Here is a 27,192-nt window from a genome sequence, read left to right as displayed (position 1 = left end):
GGGGTTGTTTCATTGCTTTTTCTCAGGGAGTAGGAATGATGTGGGCCATTTTTTACCCCTGAGATTTCAAAATTTTCTTAGCTTTTCAAAGTTATTTTATTTTTACTAATGAAGGAATAAGATGGTAAAATCTGGAAACTTCAGTTCAGAAAAGTCAGTTGTGATGTCATTACAATGTCATAAACATGTTGAAATTGACATATATTTTATCATAAAAGGCCATTTTATACAAATTTTGGTAAAATTAGCCATGAACCAATGCCTTTCATATAAAAATCAATACAGAGAAAGATTCCAACACCTTATCTTGTGAAGTAAGACATTTCTCTGCTCCTGACATTAATTAAAATTTAGAATTTTTAATGAGCTTGGCAAGCCTCATGAGTCGCATTTAAATTTGAACCTTTTTCTGACTCAATGGGAGAAACATTGTATCACATGGATTCAAATGTAGAAGCTATATATTCAATTGACATTTGATTAAATGTCATATTTTTTATGCAACATATAACATTTTCCATTAATTGTGTGGGTTGTTTTTTGTTATATTAAGTCAGTGTAATATTCTCTTATTAACACTAAACATTAAGATATGACACATGACAACCACTTATGAGGTTCTTGACTTGGGAACAGGAAAACCAAGTATAAACAAAACATATTAAATATACAATATTTAGTCAACTTCAGAAAAAAGGAAACTGTTTGTATTAGAAACTGGAAAAGGGGGAAATTTGCAAACAATTACATCCCATAATTTGTAAACTGCTACTTAGTGAAAGTTCACCAAGACAAAATATGCCTTTGTTTAAATCTTATGTATTAGATAGCTGGTTTTTAATATAATGATGGTAATTATTTTTTCAGGTGAAAAGCCATATATTTGTCCTGTGGATGGCTGTCAAAAGGCATACTCTAACTCTAGTGACCGATTCAAACATGTGCGAACACATCAGGAAGAAAAGCCGTACATCTGCAAAATGCCAGGATGTAATAAACGTTATACTGATCCAAGTTCTCTGCGGAAGCATGTACGGACACATGGACATTATTATCGTGAGGAAAATGGGAAACAAAAATCTAAAGTTTCCAGTACAATGCCTCAGCAGCAGCCCATTTTTCCATCGGTGAAGTTACAGATCCCATCAGTGACTCATTCACCTACTTCGCCCATCAATCCTCTAATGAGCATGTCCCAGAACAAACTGATGCCACACAGCATGCCAACACACAGTCATCCTCTTCATAATATATTACATGCGTCTAACTTTACATCAAATCCGATGTTATCGTCAACAATTCTGACACCGTCGTCTGCTACGCATTCAACTTCTACTCAGACAGAAGGGGTAATTATTTCACTGTCTCCAAATTCACCGCTCAAAATGGACATTGGTGGTGAAAAACTTGGCAATGAAGAGGATGATAAGATCCAAGATGGGCCTTTGGATCTGTCGACTAGTCCTTCTGCAGAATCAGATATGTTAGTTGGACATAGAGAAAGCTCAACATTCTCGACAGGGAAGTGGGAGTTAATTAATTCCTAGCATGAAGACTCAAATTATTTTATTATAGATTTATTTGTCTTTTAAGTTTCGTTTATAAAGTTAAAAGGATAAAATTTTCAAATTGAGAATTGAAAGTGCTATAGATATTCTATTTTCTTATTTATATTTTGTTATTCTCAATATTTGAGAATGCATTTATTTGAAATTTGTTGTCTTTGTATCTTGACTAATAAAAACAATTATTAGAAGAAGTTAAGAATTTGAATAGAATTTATTTAGATTTCAAATTTTTTGGGGGAAAGTCTTCTTATTTAAACTATTTACTTATAAGGTAGATTTTTAATCACAAAATCGGTACATGTTTGCACATATTTTCATTCAGATTGTAAATTTATTTCTAAGTTTTGAATTTAGAATTATGTTCATTTGATTTTTAGCTCAATTTGCTTGGTAATGATATATTAGGTGCATTGAATTGTAATGTAATGAAAAAAAAATTCATGCATTGTATAATTAATGAGGAATACCTGAGTTAAGGGAGCTAGCCCTTATAAAATCAGTAATGATAGAAAGATTTGTCAATGCTTTTGAAGCATTTATGTGAAACAGAATTAAAATAATCTGTGTTACTTAGAAGCTTAAAATTTTATTTTGAAAAGGAATGACGTAAACGTACCATTGATTATTAAGAGTTGTGTCCCTTAACTTAGATTTACGTCCTTAAATCATAAATTTAGAACTGCTAAAAGATTATATTGCATAATATTGAAAATGAGTTTTAAAAAAGATTGAGAATAAATGGCAATTTGTCAGGACACTGTAATTTCACTCTTCCATTGCTGGTAAAGCCAACAAAGATTAGTTGTGTTTCCTGCCTCCCTTCCTCCCGTTAATTTTCATGCTTGCGCTTAATATTTTATGGACATTTTTGGTTAATCAACATTAAAGTAAACTAGTATATATATTTTTTTTTGCTCAATATAAAATTTCTGTCAAATTTTAACATGAGACAGTGAATTCCTTATGTTGATAATATGTGGATAAGCAATTCATGTATTATCTGGGAATGTGCATTTGGACATAAATTATAAACCCTGTTTGACCTATGTTAGATTTATTGGTTTATTTATATACTCATATTTGAAATAATTTTTATGTTGTCTCCTTAGATTTTGTTTGTAGCTCAGTGTTGATTATTCTAATTTTTATTGTTAGGGCAGAACAATCTTTACTGATACTTAAACAAAGAAAATCGTTTGAATACTAAAAAAAACAACTGATTTTGTCTTTGAAATTCAACTGCATGATTGTCAACTTCAATCTTTTGAAACCCAAAAGTCCAACCAAATCTTTTGAAAAGCTAACATATGCTAGGAACAATTTAACACACATTTTAGATCAATTGTGGCAATTATCACATGTGTCTTTTTATGAAGGAGTATATCCTTTTACTCTGCAAATATGCATTATTCTCCTTTTAACAAATGAGCTGCGTCTGATAGAAATCAACCTTATGCAAATGAAAATCAATGAATCTGTTAACCTATTTTGGGTTGGAAAAAATTTCTATGGAAAGTCTTAACGGTTTGAAAATTGAGCTGTTATAAGAAAATCTACAAAACAGACAGAAATTCATCTTTTACTTTGTATTTGAATGTTCCAAAATCAATCAAAGTCTTATACATAAACATGTATACGTGCACTTGCATAAGGTCTATTTCTATCTGACGCAGCTCACATATATAAGATCAATTGGCAATTATCACATTTGTCTTATTATGAAGGAGTGTAACCTTTTACTATGAAAAGATGTATCATTCTCCTTTGTGCTGAACCTATATAATCATCAATTTGGGTTGGGGCAAGGACTTTTATGTTTTTATTATTAACATCTCTGTATTTCTGCATCAGCTGTTAGCTTTGTCTCAGATGTGGCTTTCAGTCATACCTGTCAACTATTTGGAGCTTCATAGTTGGAGATCTCCGTCTTTCCAGAATCCTTAAATTTATTAGAAAAACAAAACACAAATGAGCTTATTTTGTGTCCGATGATTTTACTGCCTTGACACAAACCTCTGTGATATTTGTTATTGTTAGATATGGTACAGCTGTTTTGTTTGATTCTTTTTGTTTTAAAAAAGTAGTTACATGTTGTAATTTTCATGCATCCACAAACATTTGATTGCTATCAAACTTTTATGAATAATAGTATTTTTTTTATTATGCTGCCCTCTGTAGTAGAGAGGCATAATGCTTTCTGGTCTGTGTGTCCGTTCATCGGTCAGATAAAGTTTGAGTTTAAGATAGTTTACAATGAACTTGAAACTAAGTACCTATGCTTTTTATTAATGGATAATCTGCTTGCAAAATATTGAAATAGGACATTTAGCTTATAACATTAATGAAAACAATTATGCATAATGTAAATTGAACAAGATTCACAGTAAAAAAGCAGACATTGAATAGGGATTTTTGAAACTCAGTTCTGATGTTTAATGTATATTTTTCATAGATGATGTTCTTGAAAGAAAATTTTATGGGAAGTCAGCATTTTTAAAATGAGTAATTGTATATGAAACATATACAGCAGTTTTCAAGTGTAAAAAGATTTATGTAATAAGATACTTTAAAACAATTTAAATTTGATTTATGAGCTCAAGTACAATTGAGAATTTTTGTTTATGGAAAATGTTATAACTTTGAATTGCAATCTTTAAATCTTCATTATTTTTAGGGCCACATTGTGGTATTCATATTTGAATGCAAATATATCACTGTAAAAAACAAATTTAAATTCAGAAATTATTTTTATTTATGCAAAGAATAGGACAGTAGCAGGTTTGCAAAATTAAAAACTCACATTCATGATTTCAGTACTGATTAATCTTCATACAATTTCTGCAATCACATTTATTTGATAAATTTTTCTGAATTTATAGTATTTATTTTTAGAGCAAATGAAAACACAAAATTAACAGGATCATTTTTTAGGGATTTATTTTGTGAAAGCAAAACTTGATATAAAAAAAAATCAATGTAACAGGTAATGTAACAAGTAAGGAACTATCTTTTTGTCATTTGCATAAATTGTTCTATTCATAACTTTTACATTGTACAGATAACAAATTATTTAACTCCAGGGGTTGTTCCCCCTGTCAGGTAGTGCTAGATCACATTTATAAATGGTGCTCATTATGAAATGCATTTGAAGCTCACATGTTTATTTATTGGTGCCTCTTGTTTATAGATTTGTTCACAGCATGCATGACACATCATACAGAAATATTATTCAGTCTGCATATAGTTCATGGTATTACAATTTTTTATTTTCATTCTTCATTCAGTTTTATGATAGGGTATGAAAACCACTTTCTTCTTCCACATTTTAATACGCCCGTCAAAATTTTGACGGGACGTATTATGGTATACAAATGTTGTCTGTCTGTCCGGCGTAAACATGTTGCACCGTAACTTGAGAATGACTTATCCAAATTTCATGAAACTTAACATAATTGTGTCTAATGATGGTCAAACGATCTGTATATTTTTTGGTGAAAATAAGATTAAAACTTTTTGAGTTACGGGACTTAGTAACTAAAACAGGTGTGTGTTTTTTTTTTTGCACATGTCGCGCCATATCTCAAAAACAATTTATGATTATTGCTTAAAACTTGACAAACTTCTTAGTTATATTGATCTTCAGATCTGTATACTTTTTGGTGATGATTCAGAGTTTAATTTTTGAGTTATTGAGTATTTTGTAAAAGAAGGGGGAGGGGTTTTTCACATGTCGTGCTGTATCTTAAAAACGATTTATGATTAATTGCTTAAAATTTTACACACTTCTCAGTTATACTAATCAAAAGATATGTATACTTTTTGGTTTTGATTCAAAATTTTATTTTAGAGATATTGAGTTTTTTGTAAAAAAAAAGGGGGGTTTTCGCATGTCGCGCCGTATGTCAGATACTATTTATGATTATTCCATAAAAATTCGCACACAAGACGCTCATGGCGCAGCTGTTTATTACAATTCATGATGGGGATTTCATCATGATTGGGTCTTTAAAAGAATCAAATTTGTTGGAAGATATGATTGGGATTTTTAATAGACAGGACAGTAGCCGTTTTTTTGTGAGAAAGTGTTAGGACAAAAACTTCTATTTAAAAAAAAAACAAATCCAGACTGGTCAATTTTTTTTTAAATTATAAAAAAATCTTGAAAATCATTTAAACTGCATTTTCTTATTTATCACTTTGAAAATGAAAAGTTGATAAGAACAAATTGAATACTTAATTTGTTTCAATCAAGTCTTTAACACAAACATATATGATTTTCATTCAATTATCAAGTTCGAAGTGTTCATTCTCATATCCCTTATATAAATGCTATGCTAAATTACGGGATTTGTACAGATAAACTAGTCTACTGAAAGAAACGCATTTACATAAATTGTTTATGTTAGTTTGAATGAATCATGTTTGGTGTCATATTCTATTAACAAGTTCAAAGTTTGCTTTGTCACACATCATCAAAATAGGATTCTTTAAAAGGTGTCAATTCTAACAGAAATATTATATAAGTGATGTTCATTCACATATTTTTTTAAGAATTAGTCATTTTAGGTAGCTTATGCATTCCATTTTGGAGAAACAAACACAGTTTTGAAAATAATTGGTTAATTTTTACAGGAAAAAGAAGAACAAGAATATAATACTGAAGATAAATGTACCATCTCCTTTTAAACTTATACATAAGAAGTCTCAAGAAAGTTATGTAATTAGATGGTCATTTTAACAGTTGCACCTTGTTTATGTATTTAAAAAATATAACCAAAATATAAAAAGTTTCATATTGTGTTTCAAAGACTTTCAGAATTGTAGTTTTGAGTATTGCCATAATCTAAATAAATTGATTCCATAGATATAAAAACCGAGGACTCACATTTCGGTGCCTATATTTTCTTTGAATCAGATATATGAAATAATAGATCAAGTGTAAAAAAAATTTCTACTTAAAGATGATATGACATGAAGGGACGGAATTACTTTTGATTTTTACCTTTCTCTTTTTTTTTAAATTTTGGTCAATAATTCCTGTTAAAATTAATGCTATATAATTTATCAAATTTGTTTGAGTTTGTTTAATATATGTTAAGAATTTCTGAAGGATAAAAACACTAGGAAAACATGTAGTATCACCCTTTCAAATCAAATGCTAAGATGTAAAAATAAAAAAAAATATTCCCTCTTTGTAATTTAATGAAACAGTCTCTCCATCCTCTTAAATACAATCTTGACCAATCAGAATCTCTAAGATGACATCTGTACCAATCAGAATCTCCTTAACTACACCTGGACCAAGCAGATCCTCTAAAACAGTGTTGTTTCCGATAATGCATCACCAATTCTGACTGTCAAAAATATTGAAGGTTTTAAATATTTCAAACAAAAAATTCAAGCCTCGCATGATTAAATAATTGTCAAGGGAAATGAAAGACCGATAGTAAAATAATTATATGCTTGATTTTTATTGATTTGCTCAACATCACTGCAACTATCTGAAGACAAATGGTCTGTCATTTAAAAAAGTATGTATAATTGAACAGGATAGAGTAAAATGTTCTTTCTTAACTGTGAGCTCAATTTCATAAAATTCTTTTCAGATCTGTTACATATTGGTTGTGTAATACTTTTGTAAGATTTATTTATTAATAAAAATGCTCAGCATATATATTTTTGCTTATATTTAATTGTGTCTAAAGTAATTGTTGTTTTGATAATACAAATGTCAGTTTACCTCCACAAAAATTTAGGACACCTTGTTCCACCTCTATGTGCACTTAATATCTTTAATTCTAGGTATGAAGGTGAACATAAAATTCTCTACAATTTGCTTTGAAAATAGATTTTATAATTCATTGATTTTTCTGCTGAATTAACCCCAAACAGCAAAGGGCTGTGTTTACTATAGTCATCACTCGGCTTCCTTTTTTGGTAAATTGCCTTTCACATTTTCACTTTCTTGTCTAAAGTAATGTAAATCTAATTTTATCTCAATTTTTTAGGAATAATGTGGAAGTTATTTGAAATGGATGCTCATGTCGTTTTTATCAGATGAAAAACATTGCTGCCAGAGCAATATTTGGCATCAATGGAAATAAAAGGCTGTATGTAATGATGTTTTAAAAACCTTCTAAGATCCAAATTGAATGTTGATTAAGTACACATTTTCCGATTATAATGTTTCGAATATTTGTACTTGTCAAACCAATTAAGAGGAACATTTGCCAATTGAGCAATTCAGAGATCATTTATATCACAAAAAATATTACGGGAAAAATATTTGTAAATCATGGATCATTTTAGTGTTCATTACAATCAATTATAGTCGAAATAGTTTTTTGTGAAAAGAGCCATAGGCTCCCAGGAGCCTCTAGTTATTTGGTTTTTAAATTATTTTAAATACCTTAGTTGTGGTATGTTGGCTTCAGATGAGAGGTTGTTCTACAAAGTGGTAAAGAACAAATGATGATCAGATAATCAGCTAGGAATTATATATAAAGGTAGAGTGACATATGAAAAATAAGAAGTAAATATGCCTCAATAAGACAGCAATTCAACTTCAACAACACTAAAAGACTTAAGGATGTTCGCTCCTCTTTTTTGAATTTTTGCCAGATATTCAGAACCCTCTAGTTTTATCCATGTAGTGCCATTAAAATGTTTTGCCCACTAACCCCTACTTTTCTTTTCATAATATCATTACATATAGTTTTAAAAGCTATATTCGAAAATCTTATGAAATCCTTGTTATTTTTCATAGTTTTTGAAAGAAAAAAGTTGCCAATGTTAAATGTATGAAAAATCTAGAGAGAATTATTTCCCGCCAAATTTTCCATGGCTTATACACGTATCTCGAAAACAAGCACATGGACCCTTAATTTTTTTCTCCTTTTTTAGTTCCGTTATTTATATACAATCAATTTATAACAGTCTTTTAAAAATCTTGTTATTTTGGAACAGAGTAGCGAACATCCTTAAGACAACCACTTACAGATCGATCAACCTACAGTCCTTAAAAAAAGAAGACTATGTACCAAGCTCTTAAGTCACATCAAGAAAAATGGTGAATATATTGAATGAAGATTATCAAAGAACTGCCTCCTATCCTGTATTAAGAAAAAAAATATCAAGATATAACAACAACAAAAAAAAACAAACCACTGGGAACGTTTATGGATTTGGACAGGCAAATGAGATTTTAATCCTTCCTCTTAAAACATTGAAATAAACTGTCGTGAAATTTCACTTGCAGTTACTGAAAGCGAACTAAAAATACTTAACTTAATAATATGAAAGTATGTCCTAATATTTGTATATAAACGAGGGGGCTGATGGGTTATTTTCGTCCTTCGTGATCGAGGTATTTTGCTTGCCGTGATTCGTTTTTGCATTGATTTATTATCCGTGACTCGTGATAAGTGCATTTTTTCGTGACTCGTTTTCAATTAAATTTTATATACGTTCTCTGTGATGGAGGTGTTAAATCGTCGTTTTTCGTGAACAGTTATGTGGTATTAAAATAGAAACCACTCTAATTTATCTTAAGAGTTGTCGTTCTTAAACTCTATTTATAAAGGACTGGTACAATTTGAAGCAATGCACAGAAACCAGTCGCTAAAGTTAAGTAGCGCGAAGATGGTTCCTGGCAGTTTGATCAGGTTTCAGAGTACGAGTCTGACTATGTTGCAAATGAACATGGATATATGGGACCTATTTTTGACCCCCCGCTTGTTTCTATCTAATTTATGAAAGGGCTGTACGTTGAAGTGTGACTAAGCATTGGCGTAGCTTACGTTGCGGCAACCGAGACATAAGCCTCTTTAAAAATAATAATAAAAAAAATAAATACAACTTTTCTCTTTATTCTTTTAAACAATTTTCAAAAAAGCAATAGACACGCTACTTAACGTTAATACCCTTGCGAGTTCAAGACTTATGGAAGCATCTCCAACCCCTTATTGGAAATCACTACCCCTTTGCGGTAGTTTTTAGTAATCTGAATATATCGAAGTCAAAAAAATCGACACAATAAAAGCTAACAAATTTCTATATGTCTATATCCTACCCAAAGAAAAATTATTAATTGTGTGTGAGAAAAATTTCTAGTAGCCTATATGAGGGACTTGGTGAGGTTTACAAAATACACACTGTAAAATGATCAGAAATTAATTTAAACTTTAAAGAATAGAGTTTTAAGACGGTGCTAAAATATAAAAGAAAGGAAAAAAAAATTATGGATAATACAAATTAATAATGAATATTTGAAGAACCCATTCGTATCCTCATATATATATATATATAACCGGTAACGTCTAAAATTGAAATATCGTTGTGTGTTGACATTCACTACTTGGATATATAGGGGTTTGTTACTATTTGCCGGGTTTACTATCCGCCATGGAAACCCGTAAAAAATCGCTTGCTGAGACTCGGAATATTTTTCGAATCTATAAGTCAGCTGATATGGTTTCTTGTTGGATTCACAGCTGTATTATTGACCGGAGCACCTAAATGAAACCAAACTTTTCGGTAGGGACCGTATTATTCAATTTCTAGTTATATTTTTCATGTTTTTTTTCTTTTGTCTACTTTTAAACATTGCTAATAAAATTCAAAGTATTGTCTTTCCATCAGTTTTTGGTAGGCCTGCTTGTACCTTGAAGCTTTTGTTATATCTATATGAATTTCAACGGTTTTAAAAACACTGCACTGTGAAATGCTTGTATACTGAACACAAGTTATTACTGTGTATTTGCTTGTTCTCCGGGAGTTGTGTTGGTGTCCATTGCTTTATCGTGAAAAATAATCAAAGATTTTTCATATATGGATGTGGATAGTATATCGCACCTTGATAGTAAATACTAAAATAAAGTAATAGACTCAAATAATGAGACTTGAGCATAGTCAAATTGAAATCAATTGTTGAAAGAAAAACAATATCCAATTGGCAAATTTCAGTGTTAGTACACAAGTTCAAAGATGCCAAATGTACTCGGAGAACACTCCACTTTGGTAGATTAAAAGACAGACCACAAAAATGACGAATGGTGAATGTTTCCCGAAAATCTTAACACTTTCATAGGAATGTTCTTTCCCAACTGGCTGCTTCTAAGCCTTTTCATCAAAGACTCGTGTTATAGTTATAATTAACTCAAGTATGGTGATATCCAAACTGATTTTCAAATATAGCAAATGTACTAAAACTTTCCAGTAAATGAGTGAACAAATGCTTAATGATTATCAAATTAGTTGTGAACTGTGATCAGGAAAATTTATTTCCTGTGAACTGTGATCAGCAAATTTAACATCTCGTGAACCGTGATGAGAACCCCCCATTACCCCCCTCATAAACGTCAGTAGTTTGATTTATTGAAAGTTGATTGCTTTACTGTCTAGTCAGTACTTTAAAAAATATTTCATACAGCAAGGTCATAAACTGACTAGTCAATAAGGTTTTCGGCCTTTCTGTTTCTTGTTTTTGTATCGTAACAAGGATGTTAGGATGCCAATATGTTTTCGGTCTGTGCGTTCATCCGTCCCTTGTGTTAGTATATGTTATGTTTTAAGGTAGTATTCCATGAAGTAATGGTCACATTAACTTGAAACTTAAAACCCTTGGATATAATCAGCTTAGTAGTCAGTGCTTTTGTGCTGACATGATTTAGACCATACTTTGTTTTAACCGACCGTTGCAAATTATTAAGAGAGCTTCCAACTCCCTCTGGCAAAATTGACCCTAGATAGGTATGGCTGTTATCTAAAGTCCCTTTTGGTCATATAGCTCTTCTCATATTTTTGTTCTTGTACATCCTGGGCTTATAAATAGTTGGCTTACAGCGTTCTGTTAAATTCCAGAAAAGCACGTCGGAAGCGTACACAAAATAAAGTGTTCATTTCATGTAATTATTTTTTAGAACAATTATTCTACTTTTCATGAATGTTCAAATTTTATTTCGACATGTATCAAGTTTTTTTGGATTTTTTGTTTTTGCCTTTTGCCTTCAGTTGGTCCCGAAAAGTGTTGCGTAAGCACTTAATGTATTTAGTGTTATTTTCAATTTTAAAATATACTCACTGGGAGATAATTGAAACATAAATAAATTTGTAATAAATATACACATTACTGACATTTGATAACTTTCTTATAGTACAAATAAAAAACAGTAAAAAAGGTATAAACACAAAAGACCAAAGGACAAGACTGAATACAACTACAGGGAGGTAAATTGAAAATAAACTAGGAGACGACAATAGAATATTCATGAACAAAGTGTGACTATAAAATGCTCAGCATTGGTAGGTGACTGTTTTTTATGATATTTTTTATTTACAACTATTCGGTTTTTTGCAAATAACATTAATATTATCACACAACAACACTAAAAATGATTCAAACTTCATTCCAAAAAAGTAAAATAACAAAAATACTGAACTTTAAGGAAAATTCAAAACGGAAAGTCCCCTATTAAATGGCAAACTCAAAAGCTTAAACTCATCAAACGAATGGAAAACAACTGCATATTCCTGAATACAGGCATTTCCTAATGTCGAAAATGGTGGGTTTAACCTGGTTTTATAGTTTCAATACTTTCATCATGATATCAGAAAATCCTTGACATTAGATCACTATCATCAGTCAGGCAAAACATATCTCTCTCCCTTTCTCTCCCTTTTTAAGTCTTTTTTTTTTCATTATCGTTTCTGTTTTGATGATAAACGTATGAAAAGTTAATACCAGTTCAAACCTTATATATGGAAAACAAATTTGATAACTTTTACAGATCTTTTAACATCGATGACAAAAATTTTAAAGTGATTCTCTCTTTCTAACTTATAGAAAACTTTATTTACATTTAAATAAGTCTTTTTTTTATTATAATTAAATTTTTGTTAGTATCTGAGTGATTTTAAACAAAGCAAAAGATCTATCCCTCCATTAGACTAGATACATGTAACTTAGTTGGCCATTCTTGATTTATGAAACAAAGCAGGACTAATCCTTTCAATTGACCTTTTAGTTTGGATCGGGAATACTTGTGTAAAGGGTAGAAAAGTCAAATTCGTTAGTATTATTTTAAGATGAAAGGGACTTAGAATGTATGTACTCTAAAGGACCTTTAGACATTTTAATTATCCACATCTGATTCACGCCTCGCCTACAGTAGGTGGTTTCACAGTAACTATGAAGCCCGGCTTTGCTAACTGATATAATTGATGTTAATAATTTAGAAAGAGGTTTCGTGGAGCACTTGGAAGACTCAACAATACAACGTTCTTTGTGGGGACACTTATATGATTTAAGTATCCAATATAGTGAAGGAAGATACAGTTCGTCATCTTTGGTTGAAATTCCAAAGGAACATAGAACATATCTATGATTAATCAGGATTGCCTTCTTGGTAAGTATGGGGGGGGGGGGGGGGTTAATGTTGAGTTTCCAAGTGAATTCGCAATACCAAATTCCTTTATCAAGCAGTTTATGTAATGTGAATAAAAACTCATCATAGATGCTAGAATTTAAATTTTGTACGTTGACGCGCGTTTTATCTACATAAGACTCATCGGTGACGCGTGAAAAAAAAAGTTTAAAAAAGGCCAAAATGAAGTACGAAGTTGAAGAGCATTAAGGACCCCAAATAGATTTACACACAAAAACGATGCTGATTGGGTTTTATCTGCGGGGTCAACAACATATTTGTCATGGTGGTAATACAGGTGCTTAGAAACATTGGGGTCTTTAAAGATCGATGTAGCATGTGTATTCATAGACCCATTCAGGTTCATTTTAATTTCAATCAACGACCTTACTGCCTTAATCCATTCGGAAATAGTATCTAAGTCTTCTTTCTTTCTTTCTAATGCGTTTAGTTCATTGCCTGTATTAATCCTCGACTGAATCCATCAGAACTTTGAAGTTGTATTTCCGATTGTGTTCCAAAGTCAATCAACATTAATGATTATTTAAAGGGAAACCGTTGTTTCTTTTCCTCTTTTTTCAGCAAAGACCATAAATTCAGGATTTTTTTCGGAATTGTGCAATGATTTTATGATGCTAGTTTTATTTGTGAGATTTATAGTTTTTTATGATTCAATATTTAATCCTATTTCACTGATTTAAGATTAGTGACATCATTTTGTTATTTTAAGCGATCGTGTAAGTTGATGAATCTAAATCTAGAACAGCGCTTCAGAAGCAACACATATATAAAGTGTGTTAGTTTTCATTTCAAAATATAACCACTGGGAAACAAGTCAAACATAATAGACTTGCAATAAATATACACATCACTGACAGTTGGTTAATGTTTATTCTTATATTATTACAAAATAAACAGGTGTGTGGAATGAATGTAAAAAATAATGACAAGACTTAAAGGGCTCGTGTGAGGCAAGTTGAAATTTCAATAATGAGATGAAAATAGAAGAATAATACATACATTCTTAAAATTCAAATGCTTTAGAATTGGAAGGCTATGGAGGTACTATAAGAAATATAAGTAATACCTATATAGTTTTTTAAGCAGTTAAGCTGCTTTATGCGAGCACCCTAGATTTGTGTTCTACCCAATAAATGCTGAAATATGTGCCATTGTTATTATCTGGCTGGCTATTATGTTATTTATAACTAATTGAACACTTTTTTCATACTTTTTATTCTGGAATACAAAAAATATGACCAGAAAAACCTTAAATGATCGTCGAACCACCCAAAAGTTTTGAAGTTGCACATAGAAAGTAGTGCTCGCTTGAAATCCTTGTGTAGATTATTATCCCCTGTGCTTTTGGCTAAGATGTCAAAGAACAATTGTATGAAATATTTAATCGCCGAAAATCTCTAATTACAAGTCGTTTACATTTGCCAAATGGCAAAAAGCGTAGGAATATTGTATAACGGTTGTGACTAATCATTAATAATAATGTGACACGGTGTTAAGTCTCAGTTGGTGGTAATTTTACTTCGTCGACAAAACGTAAATCAAGGACGTTCTAAATTTGGTGGATTCAGATAATACGAAGGTAATTAATATTAATCATTTTAATCGTTTTTGTCTGAGAAGATTGTGATTATTTTAATCATCTTAATTAAATGTATGCTCATTTGTTTTCTTGTTAACACTTTTCCGTTTATCTCGTAAATGAGCTTCATGCTTGTCAAATCAAGTTGTTGTTATTGTTATTGAATGAAATTAAACTAGAGATCTGATTGGTCGATGTCAAGTTCATTTCAAGATGGTTTCCTTTGTGTTTTTAGTTCAGGCTTTGGTGTTACAGACTGCTACATGTGCTTTGATTTAGCTCAATGTGCTTCAAATAATATTGAGATTAAAACTTTAACAATTATTTTTTAAAGGACGGCATTATTTAACTTCCAAAGTCGCATATTTTTGTGAAATATTAAGTCCGAATTTGTGACGCGTCTCACACCGTAATTGTTTTTGATTTACAAGAATTTTTCAATTTCCGGTATTTTTCGATGTCTCTTTTTATAAATTTTTCATATTTAAACACTCGTGAAGTGTTCTAGAATCATTTCTATGCGTTTCCTTCATCAACTTGATGCTGGTAAACGACTTTTCCATGAAAATACTGCAAAAAGAAATCGCATGATACGAAAAGAAGGTAACGTTAACGTTATCAACAAGCAGTTTTTTTTCTTAATTCCTATTACAGTTATTTTAAGTTCAAATAAATGGTTTTATTTATTATGATATTAGTAATGGAAGACAGTGAAACCGTAATCAAGATATTTTAATTCACTTATAATTTCAAATTAAATTTAGAATGGAAATAGGGAATGTGTCAAAGAGACAACAACCCGATCAAAGAGCAGACAACAGCCGAAGGTTACCAATGGATCTTCAATGCAGTAAGAAACTCCCACACCCGGAGGCTTGCTTTAGCTGGCCCCTTAACAAACATGTAAACCAGTTCAGTGATAATGGACTTCATACTAAAATCAGAAATATACTCAAGAAATTAAAATTAAAAATCATACAACACTAACAAAGGCCAGGGGCTCCTGACTTGGGACCCCAGAGAACCCAGAGAATATGAACATTAATTATCACAGCATCAATGAAAATGGACAAAGCTAATACATAAAGATATTAGACATGAAGTTTTTTTGCTACATTGTATTTGTCAAGATAAGCAATATTATACCTATTTGTATTTGTTTCTGTTTCTGTTTCAGCTTGATTCCAACCTTTGGCAATGGCTAATACTAGAAGAGGCAAGGCATACATGTACATGTACAATACATGATTCTCTGTAGCACCTGGATTATCCACAATAATTCCATAACATCAATGAAACTCTAGACTACTATGATGTTATGTACATGTACATGTATATCTACATATACATGTATGATCAATGTTGAAGATTGTTTATGCCAGGTCTCATCATGTCGAGTAGTCCGACAAGTTTTGGTTCAGCTTTTTGACAGGAATAATTATAAACTTGCCAGCAGTAACAACACATGAATATTAGTTATTATAATAAGTGCGCTTATCGGTCTAGCAATTTTTATTATTGTGCACTAAGAAGTATGCCTAGTAATCCAAAACTTTTTGCATGAAGTTATATAAAGATAGTTGGAATTCATGATATTGATGCATTGTGCAGAAACATGAAATATTTTAGTTTGTATTCTTAACAATCCAAGAATAAGGTTAAATTGTACCAAGGAGAATTACTTATTACAATAATTACTCAGCAGTATTTTGATTATGGATTCTTTTCAATTTTATTATTTACTGAATGCATATTTGTCACTTGTTTAATGCCTTGTTCAAACGTAAGTTTAATTTGAATTGAATGCAAACCAAGTTCACACAATATTCTTTTTTTCATTTTGAATTGAATTCAAATCTAATGCGAATCGAATTCGCTAATCGCGTTCACACACTTTCCTTTTTAATTCGAATCTAATTCAAATTGGCTAATTTGCATTATCCAAATCTCATTAGAAACACCTTTTTGAGTTCATTCGATTAAACTTTGGTGTGAACACTTTCTAAATTGTAATTCAAATTAAACTATAATAGATTAATTGATAAATTGAATTAAAAGTTAACGTCATTTGGACAGTAAAGCGATTTTGACGCGTATTGCAATTTGAAGTAGAATTTACATTTGGACATTAAACATGTTAAACTTTTCAAATGGGTATTAAACGATAAATTCAAATCAGGTAATGCGAATCGAATTCGAATTATGTGTGAACACAGCATTCATATATCTAAGAAATGAGGAATATAAAATTATTAAAAAAAGATGGCCAAATATTTGTATTAATTTTGTTGCAATTTTTGTCTTGCCTTGACAGAGTCGAAAAGAGAGACATCTATATATATATAGGCATGCTGTTTTGGCGCCATCAACAATGTATTATTTTTATTTATGCAAAGAATATTACAGTAGCAGGTTTGCAAAATTAAAAACTCACATTCATGATTTCAGTACTGATTAATCTTCATACAATTTCTGCAATCACATTTATTTGATAAATTTTTCTGAATTTATAGTATCTATTTTTAGAGCAAATGAAAACACAGACCTTAACAGGATCATTTTTTGGGGATTTATGTTGTGAAAACAAAATTTGATTTAAAAAAAAATCAATGTAACAGGTAATGTAACAAGTAGGGAACTATCTTTTTGTCATTTGCATAAATTGTTCTATTCATAACTTTTCCTTTGTACAGATAACAAATTATTTAACTCCAGGGGTTGTTCCCATGTCAGGTAGTGCTAGATCACATTTATAAATGGTGCTCATTGTGAAATGCATTTGAAGCTCACATGTTTATTTATTGGTGCCTCTTGTTTATAGATTTGTACACAGCATGACACATCATACAGAAATATTATTCAGTCTGCATATAGTTCATGTTATTACAATTTTTTATTTTCATTCTTCATTCAGTTTTATGATAGGGTATGAAAACCACTTTCTTCTTCCACATTTTTATACGCCCGTCAAAATTTTGACGCGACGTATTATGGTATACAAATGTCGTCTGTCCGTCTGTCCGTCTGTCCGTCTGTCCGTCTGTCTGTCCGGCGTAAACATGTCGCACCGTAACTTGAGAACGACTTATCCAAATTTCAAGAAACTTAACATCGTTGTTTCTTATGATGGTCAAACGATCTGTATACTTTTTGGTGAAAATAAGATTAAAACTTTTTAAGTAACTAAAACAGGTGTGTGGTTTTTTTCACATGTCGCGTCGTATCTCAAAAACAATTTATGATTATTGCTTAACACTTTACAAACTTCTTAGTTATATCAATCTTAAGATCTGTATACTTTTTGGTGATGATTCAAAATTTAATTTTTGAGTTATTGAGTATTTTGTAAAAAATGGGGAGGTTTTTTTCACATGTCGCGCCGTATCTCAAAGACGATTTATGATTATTGCTTAACATTTTACACACTTCTTAGTTATATTAATCTAAAGATCTGTATAATTTTTGGGTTTTGATTCAAAATTTTTTTTAGAGATATTGATTTTTTTTTTAAAGGGGGGTTTTCACATTTCGCGCCGTATCTCAAAAACGATTTATGATAATTGCTTAAATTTTACACACTTCTTAGTTTTATCAATCTTAAGATCTGTATACTTTTTGATGATGATTCAAAATTTTATTTTTGAGTTATTGAGTATTTTGTAAAAAATGGGGAGGGGTTTTTCACATGTCGCGCCGTATCTCAAAAACGATTTATGATTATTGCTTAAAATTTTACACACTTCTTAGTTATATTAATCTAAAGTTCTGTATACTTTTTGGTTTTAATTCAAAATTTTATTTTAGAGATATTGAGTTTTTTGTAAAAAAAAAAGGGGGGGGGTTTTCGCATGTCGCGTCGTATGTCAGAAACTATTTATGATTATTGCATAAAAATTCACACACAAGACGACGGGCGTATCATGCGCTCATGGCGCAGCTGTTTATTACAATTCATGATGGTGAGTTAATCATGATTGGGTCTTTAAAAGAATCAAATTTGTTGGAAGATATGATTGGGATTTTTAATAGACAGGACAGAAGCCGTTTTTTTTTAAACCTCTGGACCAAGCAGATCCTCTAAAACAGTGTTGTTTCCGATAATGCATCACCAATTCTGACTGTCAAAAATATTGAAGGTTTTAAATCTTTCAAACAAAAAATTCAAGCCTCGCATGATTAGATAATTGTCAAGGGAAATAAAAGACCGATAGTAAAATAATTATATGCTTGGTTTTAATTGATTTGCTCAACATCACTGCAACTATCTGAAGACAAATGGTCTGTCAGTTAAAACGTATGTATAATTGAACAGGATAGAGTAAAATGTTCTTTCTTAACTGTGAGCTCAATTTCATAAAATTCTTTTCAGATCTGTTACATATTGATTGTGTAATATTTTTGTATGATTTATTTATTAATAAAAATGCTCAACATATATGTTTTTGCTTATATTCAATTGTGTCTAAAGTAATTGTTGTTTTGATAATACAAATTTCAGTTTACCTCAACAAAAATTTAGGACACCTTGTTTTGTACCTTCCACCTCTATGTGCACTTAATATCTTTAATTCTAGGTATGAAGGTGAACATAGAATGCTCTACAATTTGCTTTGAACATAGATTTTATAATTCATTGATTTTTCTGCTGAATAAATCCCCAACAGCGAAGGGCCGTGTTTACTATAGTCATCACTCGGCTTCCTTTTTTGGTAAATTGCCTTTCACATTTTCACTTTCTTGTCTAAAGTAATGTAAATCTAATTTTATCTCAATTTTGCAGGAATAATGTGGAAGTTATTTGCAACGGATGCTCATGTCGTTTTTATCAGATGAAAAACATTGCTGCCAGAGCAATATTTGACATCAATGGAAATAAAAGGCTGTATGTAATGATGTTTTAAAAACCTTCTAAGATCCAAATTTAATGTTGATTAAGTACACATTTTCCTATTATTATGTTTCGAATATTTGTATTTGTCAAACCAATTAAGAGGAACATTTGCCAATTGAGCAATTCAGAGGTCATTTATATCACAAAAAATATTACGGGAAAAATATTTGTAAATCATGGTACATTTTACTGTTCATTGCAATCAATTCTAGTCGAAATATTTTTTTGTGAAAAAAGCCACAGGCTCCCAGGAGCCTCTAGTTATTTGGGTTTTAAATTATTTTAAATACCTTAGTTGTGGTATGTTGGCTTCAGATGAGAGGTTGTTCTACAAAGTGGTAAAGAACAAATGATGATCAGATAATCAGCTAGGAATTATATATAAAGGTAGGATGACATATGAAAAATAAGAAGTAAGTATGCCTCAACAAGACAGCAATTCAACTTCAACAACACAAAAAGACTTGAGGATGTTCGCTTGTTTTTGAATTTTTGCCAAGTATTCGGAACCCTCTGGTCTTATCCATGTAGTGCCATTAAAATGTTTTGCCCACTAACCCCTAATTTTCTTTCCATAATATCATTACATATAGTTTTAAAAGCTATATTCGAAAATCTTATGAAATCCTTGTTCTTTTTTCATAGTTTTTGAAAGAAAAAAGTTGCCAATGTTAAATGTATGAAAAATCTAGAGAGAATTATTTCCCGCCAAATTTTCCATGGCTTATACACGTATCTCGAAAACGAGCACACGGATCCTTCATTTTTTTCTGCTTTCTTAGTTCCGATATTTATATACAATCAATTTATTACAGTCTTTTAAAAATCTTGTTATTTTGGAACAGATTAGCGAACATCCTTAAGACAACCACTTACAGATCGATCAACCTACAGTCCTTAAAAAAAAGAAGACTATGCACCAAGCCCTTAAGTCACATCAAGAAAAATGGTGAATATATTGAATGGAGATTATCAAAGAACTGCCTCCTATCTTAAATTAAAAAAAAATATATATCAAGATATAACAACAACAAAAAAAAACAACCACTGGGAACGTTTATGGCTTTGGACAGGCAAATGAGATTTTAATCCTTCCTCTTAAAACATTGACATAAACTGTCGTAAAATTTCACTTGCAGTTACTGAAAGCAAACTAAAAATACTTAACTTACTAATATGAAATTATGTCCTAATATTATGATATTGTTACGTGAGTATTTCTGTATTGGCCTTGTTACTGTTCCGAGGCTTGCTGTATTGGCGTGAGGCGAAGCCGAAGGCCAATACAGCTGGCCGAGGACCAATAACAAGGCGAATACAGAAATACTCACGTAATGATATCTTTATTAATTAACTACAGTGTTAACATATTTTGTATTTCATTTCACAAGAGATTAAAATTGTTTACCTTGAAGTGAAACTATTCAAATCTGAGTTCTCATTTATAAACTGCAATATCAAATGATCTGGTGCTGTTTCCAGGTGTTTCTACATTTTTCTTATGATTTTTTTTACCCTTTCCAGTCACTACAAAGTGTTACAATTCATATTTAGACGCAGCACATAAATAGTAATTGGAAAGGTACTGCCATTGCATGTGTAATGCATAAACAAAGGGATTATCAAATAAAATGTAGGAGTTGAATATGATTGAAAATGATACAACTATCCATAAACTAACTGACCGAAGAACGAGGACTTTAACAATTACAGGTCACCCTTCAACAATGCATATGCCTGTTTCGGGTTGAAAAGTAAATGCCAGTTTACAAAACATGAGAAGCAAAAGTAAGCAGTAAATCGATTTGTACCCGGGGTCGACAAGAAATGAACTTTGTGTGATACTCGTTGCCCAAACCTGAAATAATTCAATTGTCTGCTTAAAAAAAGCCTTTTAAATGAATGTGACCGTCTTCAGCCTGAAATATATGCCACACTGAACGTTTCGGCATGTTTATGGTGAGTAAATAAAACTGCGTCTTCCAAACGACTGTTTACTTTAAGTTTGTGTTTATCATGACTTTCGATCTAAAAACTAGAGACGTTCCGAAATCTTGTATTGGCCGGATCAGAACTCGGCCAATACAGACAAAAATCAATATTGGCCGAGTTATTCTGTATTGGCCGAGTTTACACTTTATATTGCATAGGCAGTTTTCATCATATTAAGTCCAATAACTGAGTAGTTAATTAATAATTGTATATAAACGTCAGTAGTTTGACTTATTGAAAGTTGACTGCTTTACTGTCTAGTCAGTACTTAAAAAATATTTCATAGAGCAAGGTCATAAACTGACTAGTCAATAAGGTGTTCGGCCTTTCTGTTTCTTGTTTTTGTATCGTAACAAGAATGTTAGGATGCCAATATGTTTTCGGTCTGTGCGTTCATCCGTCCCTTGTGTTAGTGTATGTTATGTTTTAAGGTAGTATTCCATGAAGTAATGGTCACATTAACTTGAAACTTAAAACCCTTGGATATAATCAGCTTAGTAGTCAGTGCTTTTGTGCTGACATGATTTAGAACATACTTTGTTTTAACCGACCGTTGCAAATTATTAAGAGAGGTTCCAACTCCCTCTGGCAAAATTGACCCTAGATAGGTATGGCTGTTTTTAAAGTCCCTTTTGGTCATATAACTCTTCTCATATTTTTGTTCTTGTACATCCTGGGCTTATAAATAGTTGGCTTACAGCGTTCTGTTAAATTCCAGAAAAGCACGTCGGAAGCGTACACAACATAAAGTGTTCATTTCATGTATTTATTTTTTAGAACAATTAATTCTGCTTTTCATGAATGTTCAAATTTTCTTTCGACATGTATCAATTTTTTGGGGATTTTTGTATGTTGTGTTATTTTCAATTTTAAAATATACTCACTGGGAGATAAGTAAAACATATATAAATTTGCAATAAATATCCACATTACTGACATTTGATAATTTTCATATAATACAAATAAAAACAAGAAAGTGTAAGGTATAAACACAAAAGACCAAAGGACAAGACTGAACACAACTACAGGGAGGCATATTAAAAATAAAACTAGGAGACGACAATAGAATATTCATGAACAAAGTGTGACTATAAAATGCTCAGCATTGGTAGGTAATGTACGTATTTGATTGTTGTTTTTATGATATTTTTTATTTACAACTATTCTTTTTTTTGCAAAAACATTATAAGTAAAATAACAAAAATACTGAACTTTAAGGAAAATTCAAAACGGAAAGTCCCTTATTAAATGGCAAACTCAAAAGCTCAAACACATCAAACGAATGGAAAATAACTGCCATATTCCTGACTATAGGCATTTCCTAATGTCGAAAATGGTGGATTAAACCTGGTTTTATAGTTTCAATACTTTCATCATGATATCAGAAAATCCTTGACATTAGATCATTATCATCAGTCAGGCAAAACTTATCGCTCTCTCTCTCTCTCTCTCTCTCTCTCTCTCTCTCTCTCTCTCTCTCTCTCTCTCTTTATTAAGTCTTTTTTGTTCATTATCGTTTCTGTTTTGATGATATACGTATGAAAAGTTAATACCAGTTCAAACCTTATACATGGAAAACAAAATTGATAATTTTTACAGATCTTTTAACATCGATGACAAAAATTTTAAAGTGATTCTCTCTATCTAACTTACGGAAAACTTTATTTACATTAAAATAAGTCTTTTTTTTATTATAATTAAATTTTTGTTAGTATCTGAGTGATTTTAAACAAAGAAAGATCTATCCCTCCATTAGACTAGATACATGTAACTTAGTTGGCCATTCTTGATTTATGAAACAAAGCAGGACTAATCCTTTCAGTTGACCTTTTAGTTTGGAATGGGGAATACTTGTGTAAAGGGTAGAAAAGTCAAATTCGTTAGTATTATTTTAAGATGAAAGGGACTTAGATTGTATGTACTCTAAAGGACCTTTGGAATTTTTAAGTATCCACATCTGATTCACGCCTCCCCTAGAGTAGGTGGTTTCACAGTAACTTTGAAGCCCGGCTTTGCTAACTGGTATAATTGATGTTAATAATTTAGAAAGAGGTTTCGTGGAGCACGTGGAGCAGTGCTAATTGGTATAATTGATGTTAATAATTTAGAAAGAGGTTTCGTGGAGCACGTGGAAGACTCAACAATACCACATTCTTTGTGGGAACACTTATATGATTTAAGTATCCAATATAGTGAAGGAAGATACATATCTATGATTAATCAGAATTGCCTTCTTGGTAAGTATGGGGGGGGGGGGTTATGTTGAGTTTCCAAGTGAATTTGTAATACCAAATTCCTTTATCAAGCAGTTTATGTAATGTGAATAAAAACTCATCATAGATGCTAGAAATTAAATCTTGTACGTTGACGCGCGTTTTATCTACATAAGACTGATCGGTGACGCGTGAAAAAAAAAGTTTAAAAAAGGCCAAAATGAAGTACGAAGTTGAAGAGCATTAAGGACTCCAAATAGATTTACACACAAAAAAGATGTTGTATTGGGTTTTATCTGCGGGGTCAACAACATATTTGTCATGGTGGTAATACAGGTGCTTAGAAACATTGGGGTCTTCAAAAATCGATGTAGCATGTGTATTCATAGACCCATTCAGGTTCATTTTAATCTGAATCAACGACCTTACTGCCTTAATCCATTCGGAAATAGTATCTAAGTCTTCTTTCTAATGCGTTTAGTTCATTGCCTGTATTAATCCTCGACTAAGTCCATCAGAACTTTGAAGTTGTATTTCCAATTGTGTTCCAAAGTCAATCAACGTTAATAATTATTTAAAGGGAAACCGTTGTTTCTTTTCCTCTTTTTTCAGCAAAGACCATAAATTCAGGGTTTTTTTTTTGGAATTGTTCAATAATTTTATGAGGCTAGTTTTATTTGTGAGTTTTATAGTTTTCTTATGATTCAATATTTAATCCTATTTCACTGATTTAAGATTAGTGACATCATTTGTTATTTTAAGCGATCGTGTAAGTTGATGAATCTAAATCTAGAACAGCGCTTCAGAAGCAACACATATATATAAAGTGTTTTTGTTTTCATTTCAAAATATAACGACTGGGAGACAAGTCAAACATAATAGGCTTGCAATAAATATACACATCACTGACAGTTGGTTAATGTTTTTTTCTTATATTATTACAAAATAAACAGGTATGTGGAGTGAATGTAAATAAATAAGGACAAGACTTAAAGAGTTCGTGTGAGGCAAGTTGAAATTTCAATAATGAGATGAAAATAGAAGATTAATACATACATACTTAAAATACAAATGCTTAGAATTGGAAGGCTATGGTGGTACTATAAGAAATATAAGTAATACCTATATAGTTTTTTTTCATATTAATATGATCACACCATCAATGAATCATGTAAACATCATTCCAATTTTAAATACGTTTGGTCTGCAGAAAATCTTTGACAGTAGTCAACCACTTCTATCAATAAAACATTCCTCTCTCCATCTCTTTTCTTGGTTTGCTTTTCTGCTGTTTCTATTATATTTACTCTATCATAACAAACATTATACATTGTTTTATATATCATTTAGTACATCGCAGCTTGCAATTCAGACATTCCAGGCAAATTTTCCAATACAGACAACAACATTTTAATGACTTTTAGTCATTGAGAAGCAGTTCAAAATTTCAAAAAAGTATGATATTATTTACGTGCAATTATTTTTTTTTTAATAATTTCATAGTCAAAGTTAAAAATATACAATTGAAAACCACTAAAGCTTGTCCTTTTTTCTGCAAAAAACAATGGATTTAAAATTAGTTGGGTGTGACTAGATTTTGCGGTCAGTATATAATCACATCCTATGGTTTCAAGGTTGTAACCATATTGTTTTGTTATGAGCATTCGTTATAAAAGCAAATCTAGAAATGCTTTTCGGATGCACCACGTGTATATTGTGTAATTTCATTTTTAAATTTGACCACTGGGAGACAAAGTTAAACACATAATAGATTTGTAATAAAACATACGCATTACTAACATTTGGCTGACGTTATTATAACATTGATGATAAAATAAGAAGATGAAAGGAATGAATGTCAAAAACCAAAGAACAAGATTTTAAACAGCTCCTGTGAGGCAAGTTATAATCAAAAAATTTTAAAAATGAGATGAATATAGAATAAGACATAAATTTTGACTAAAAGATGCTTAGCATTGGAATGATATGAAAATGCACGTGTCGTGTTATTATAAGAAATATAATATAAAAATGCGAAACTACACTCCTAACTGTGTATTGCTACCTTACTACTAAATACTTTTTCAAACTCCCCCTTTTAATTAATTTTCTGTGTTCTGCTTGTTTAAACGAATAAATTGGCCTTTTATTTTTAAAAATTGGTTGAGTAATAAATATTTTATGGAGGTTAGAAGTTGGCATTGAAACACGACAAAAAAATTATTTAATGAAAAGTGCCAAATCAGTGTGTAAAATCTCATTTCTGCCTCAATTTTTGGTTAAATTTTAAAAACTATAACTGTTATATTTGTTTTTTAATGTTGCAAATCATAATAAGATCTCTAAAGATGCTAAATTGTACAAAATTGACCAATTTAAAGCACAAAATGTTAATTTTTATATGTATAATATTGCATACCAACCCTTGGTTATGAAACTTGCTAATTGGGAATCAGTTCCTAGCAGTAAAAACAACTATATATTTAATTTTAGCCAAAATGTAACATGAAATCTTGCTAAAAATAATAGTTTGATATATTCGCATGAAAAAATACAATTTGTTCGATTCTTTGGCTATTACATACAGTGCAATCCTTCGGTAGCAAGGGTTAAGACAATATAGTATAAATATAGGCTTTGAGTCAAAACGTCCATTTTTGGTTGCTAAGGAAAATGAACAATAAAATTGACTTGTACTGTCATTCTAAAACCCTTTATTTCCTCAAAAATTGATTTACAATCTAAATGTTAATAGAATTGGGATATGAATAGTCTTAAATTATGCTATTCTAAGCTTTCCATGTATGCCATAAGGTAGCATTAAACAGGAAAAAAAATAAAACAATATCATAATAAATTTTACCATCCCCTTTTCCTTTCTTTCTTACAAATTAAGCCTACTATTTGTGTCATATATGTACATATGTATGTAATCAGTTTATTCCAAAGATTTGATTTCTAGTAGTTAAAATGGTTAAATAAAATTACTTGTTGGTGTATCCATGGCAACAATCTGCATTTAATTGCTATAAAATATTGCAAAAAGGGGGGTGCAGATGTCACATATTTCCCCAAAACTAGAATTTCAATCCCTTGGAGTGATACCTTTTCTGAAACGGTTTACATATATCTATCTAGCGATCAAATAAAAATCATATGTCTTTCATCTCATTTTTTTGTAAAATTGAGTCAAAAACTTCGTGCGAAAAAAAAGTGTTTATAGGTGGCACGGTTTTATATTTCCTGGCCCATAGCGATAATGATACCCTTTTTAGAATTTTCACCATGCACTTTCTAACACTGCCAAAAATTCTACATACAAAGTAAACTGAAGTACTCTCATTATGATATTCAGAAATGAATTTGAATATGTATCATGACCGTTTACTTTTTTTGCTATTTTTATAAACCTAAGGCCACTAGTGCTTTTAAGTCTTTTATCATGCAGTGAATACAAAATTTTAAAAAATTCTCAAAAATTCATTTTCACCTGTTTGTAAAATTA

At 30.9% G+C, this 27,192-nt stretch overlaps 1 protein-coding gene and 1 long non-coding RNA gene across 4 annotated transcripts in view; both read left to right on the top strand.

The window, feature by feature from the left end:
* LOC127715171 (zinc finger protein GLIS2-like) overlaps positions 1-7,240 on the top strand; it is a 78,738-nt gene extending 71,498 nt beyond the window's left edge. For all 3 annotated transcript variants that reach the window (XM_052221209.1, XM_052221208.1, XM_052221210.1), the window contains one exon: positions 868-7,240. In XM_052221209.1, coding sequence (XP_052077169.1) covers positions 868-1,547 — 680 coding nt within the window. In that variant the 3' untranslated portion in view covers positions 1,548-7,240. The remainder of the gene's footprint in view (positions 1-867) is intronic.
* LOC127715199 (uncharacterized) overlaps positions 1-27,192 on the top strand; it is a 507,760-nt gene that overhangs the window by 271,203 nt on the left and 209,365 nt on the right. The window lies entirely within an intron of this gene.

Source organism: Mytilus californianus, unplaced genomic scaffold, assembly GCF_021869535.1.
Source record: "Mytilus californianus isolate M0D057914Y unplaced genomic scaffold, xbMytCali1.0.p SCAF_9, whole genome shotgun sequence".
Classification (NCBI taxonomy): Eukaryota; Metazoa; Mollusca; class Bivalvia; order Mytilida; family Mytilidae; genus Mytilus; species Mytilus californianus.
This window is presented reverse-complemented; position numbering and strand designations above follow the sequence as displayed.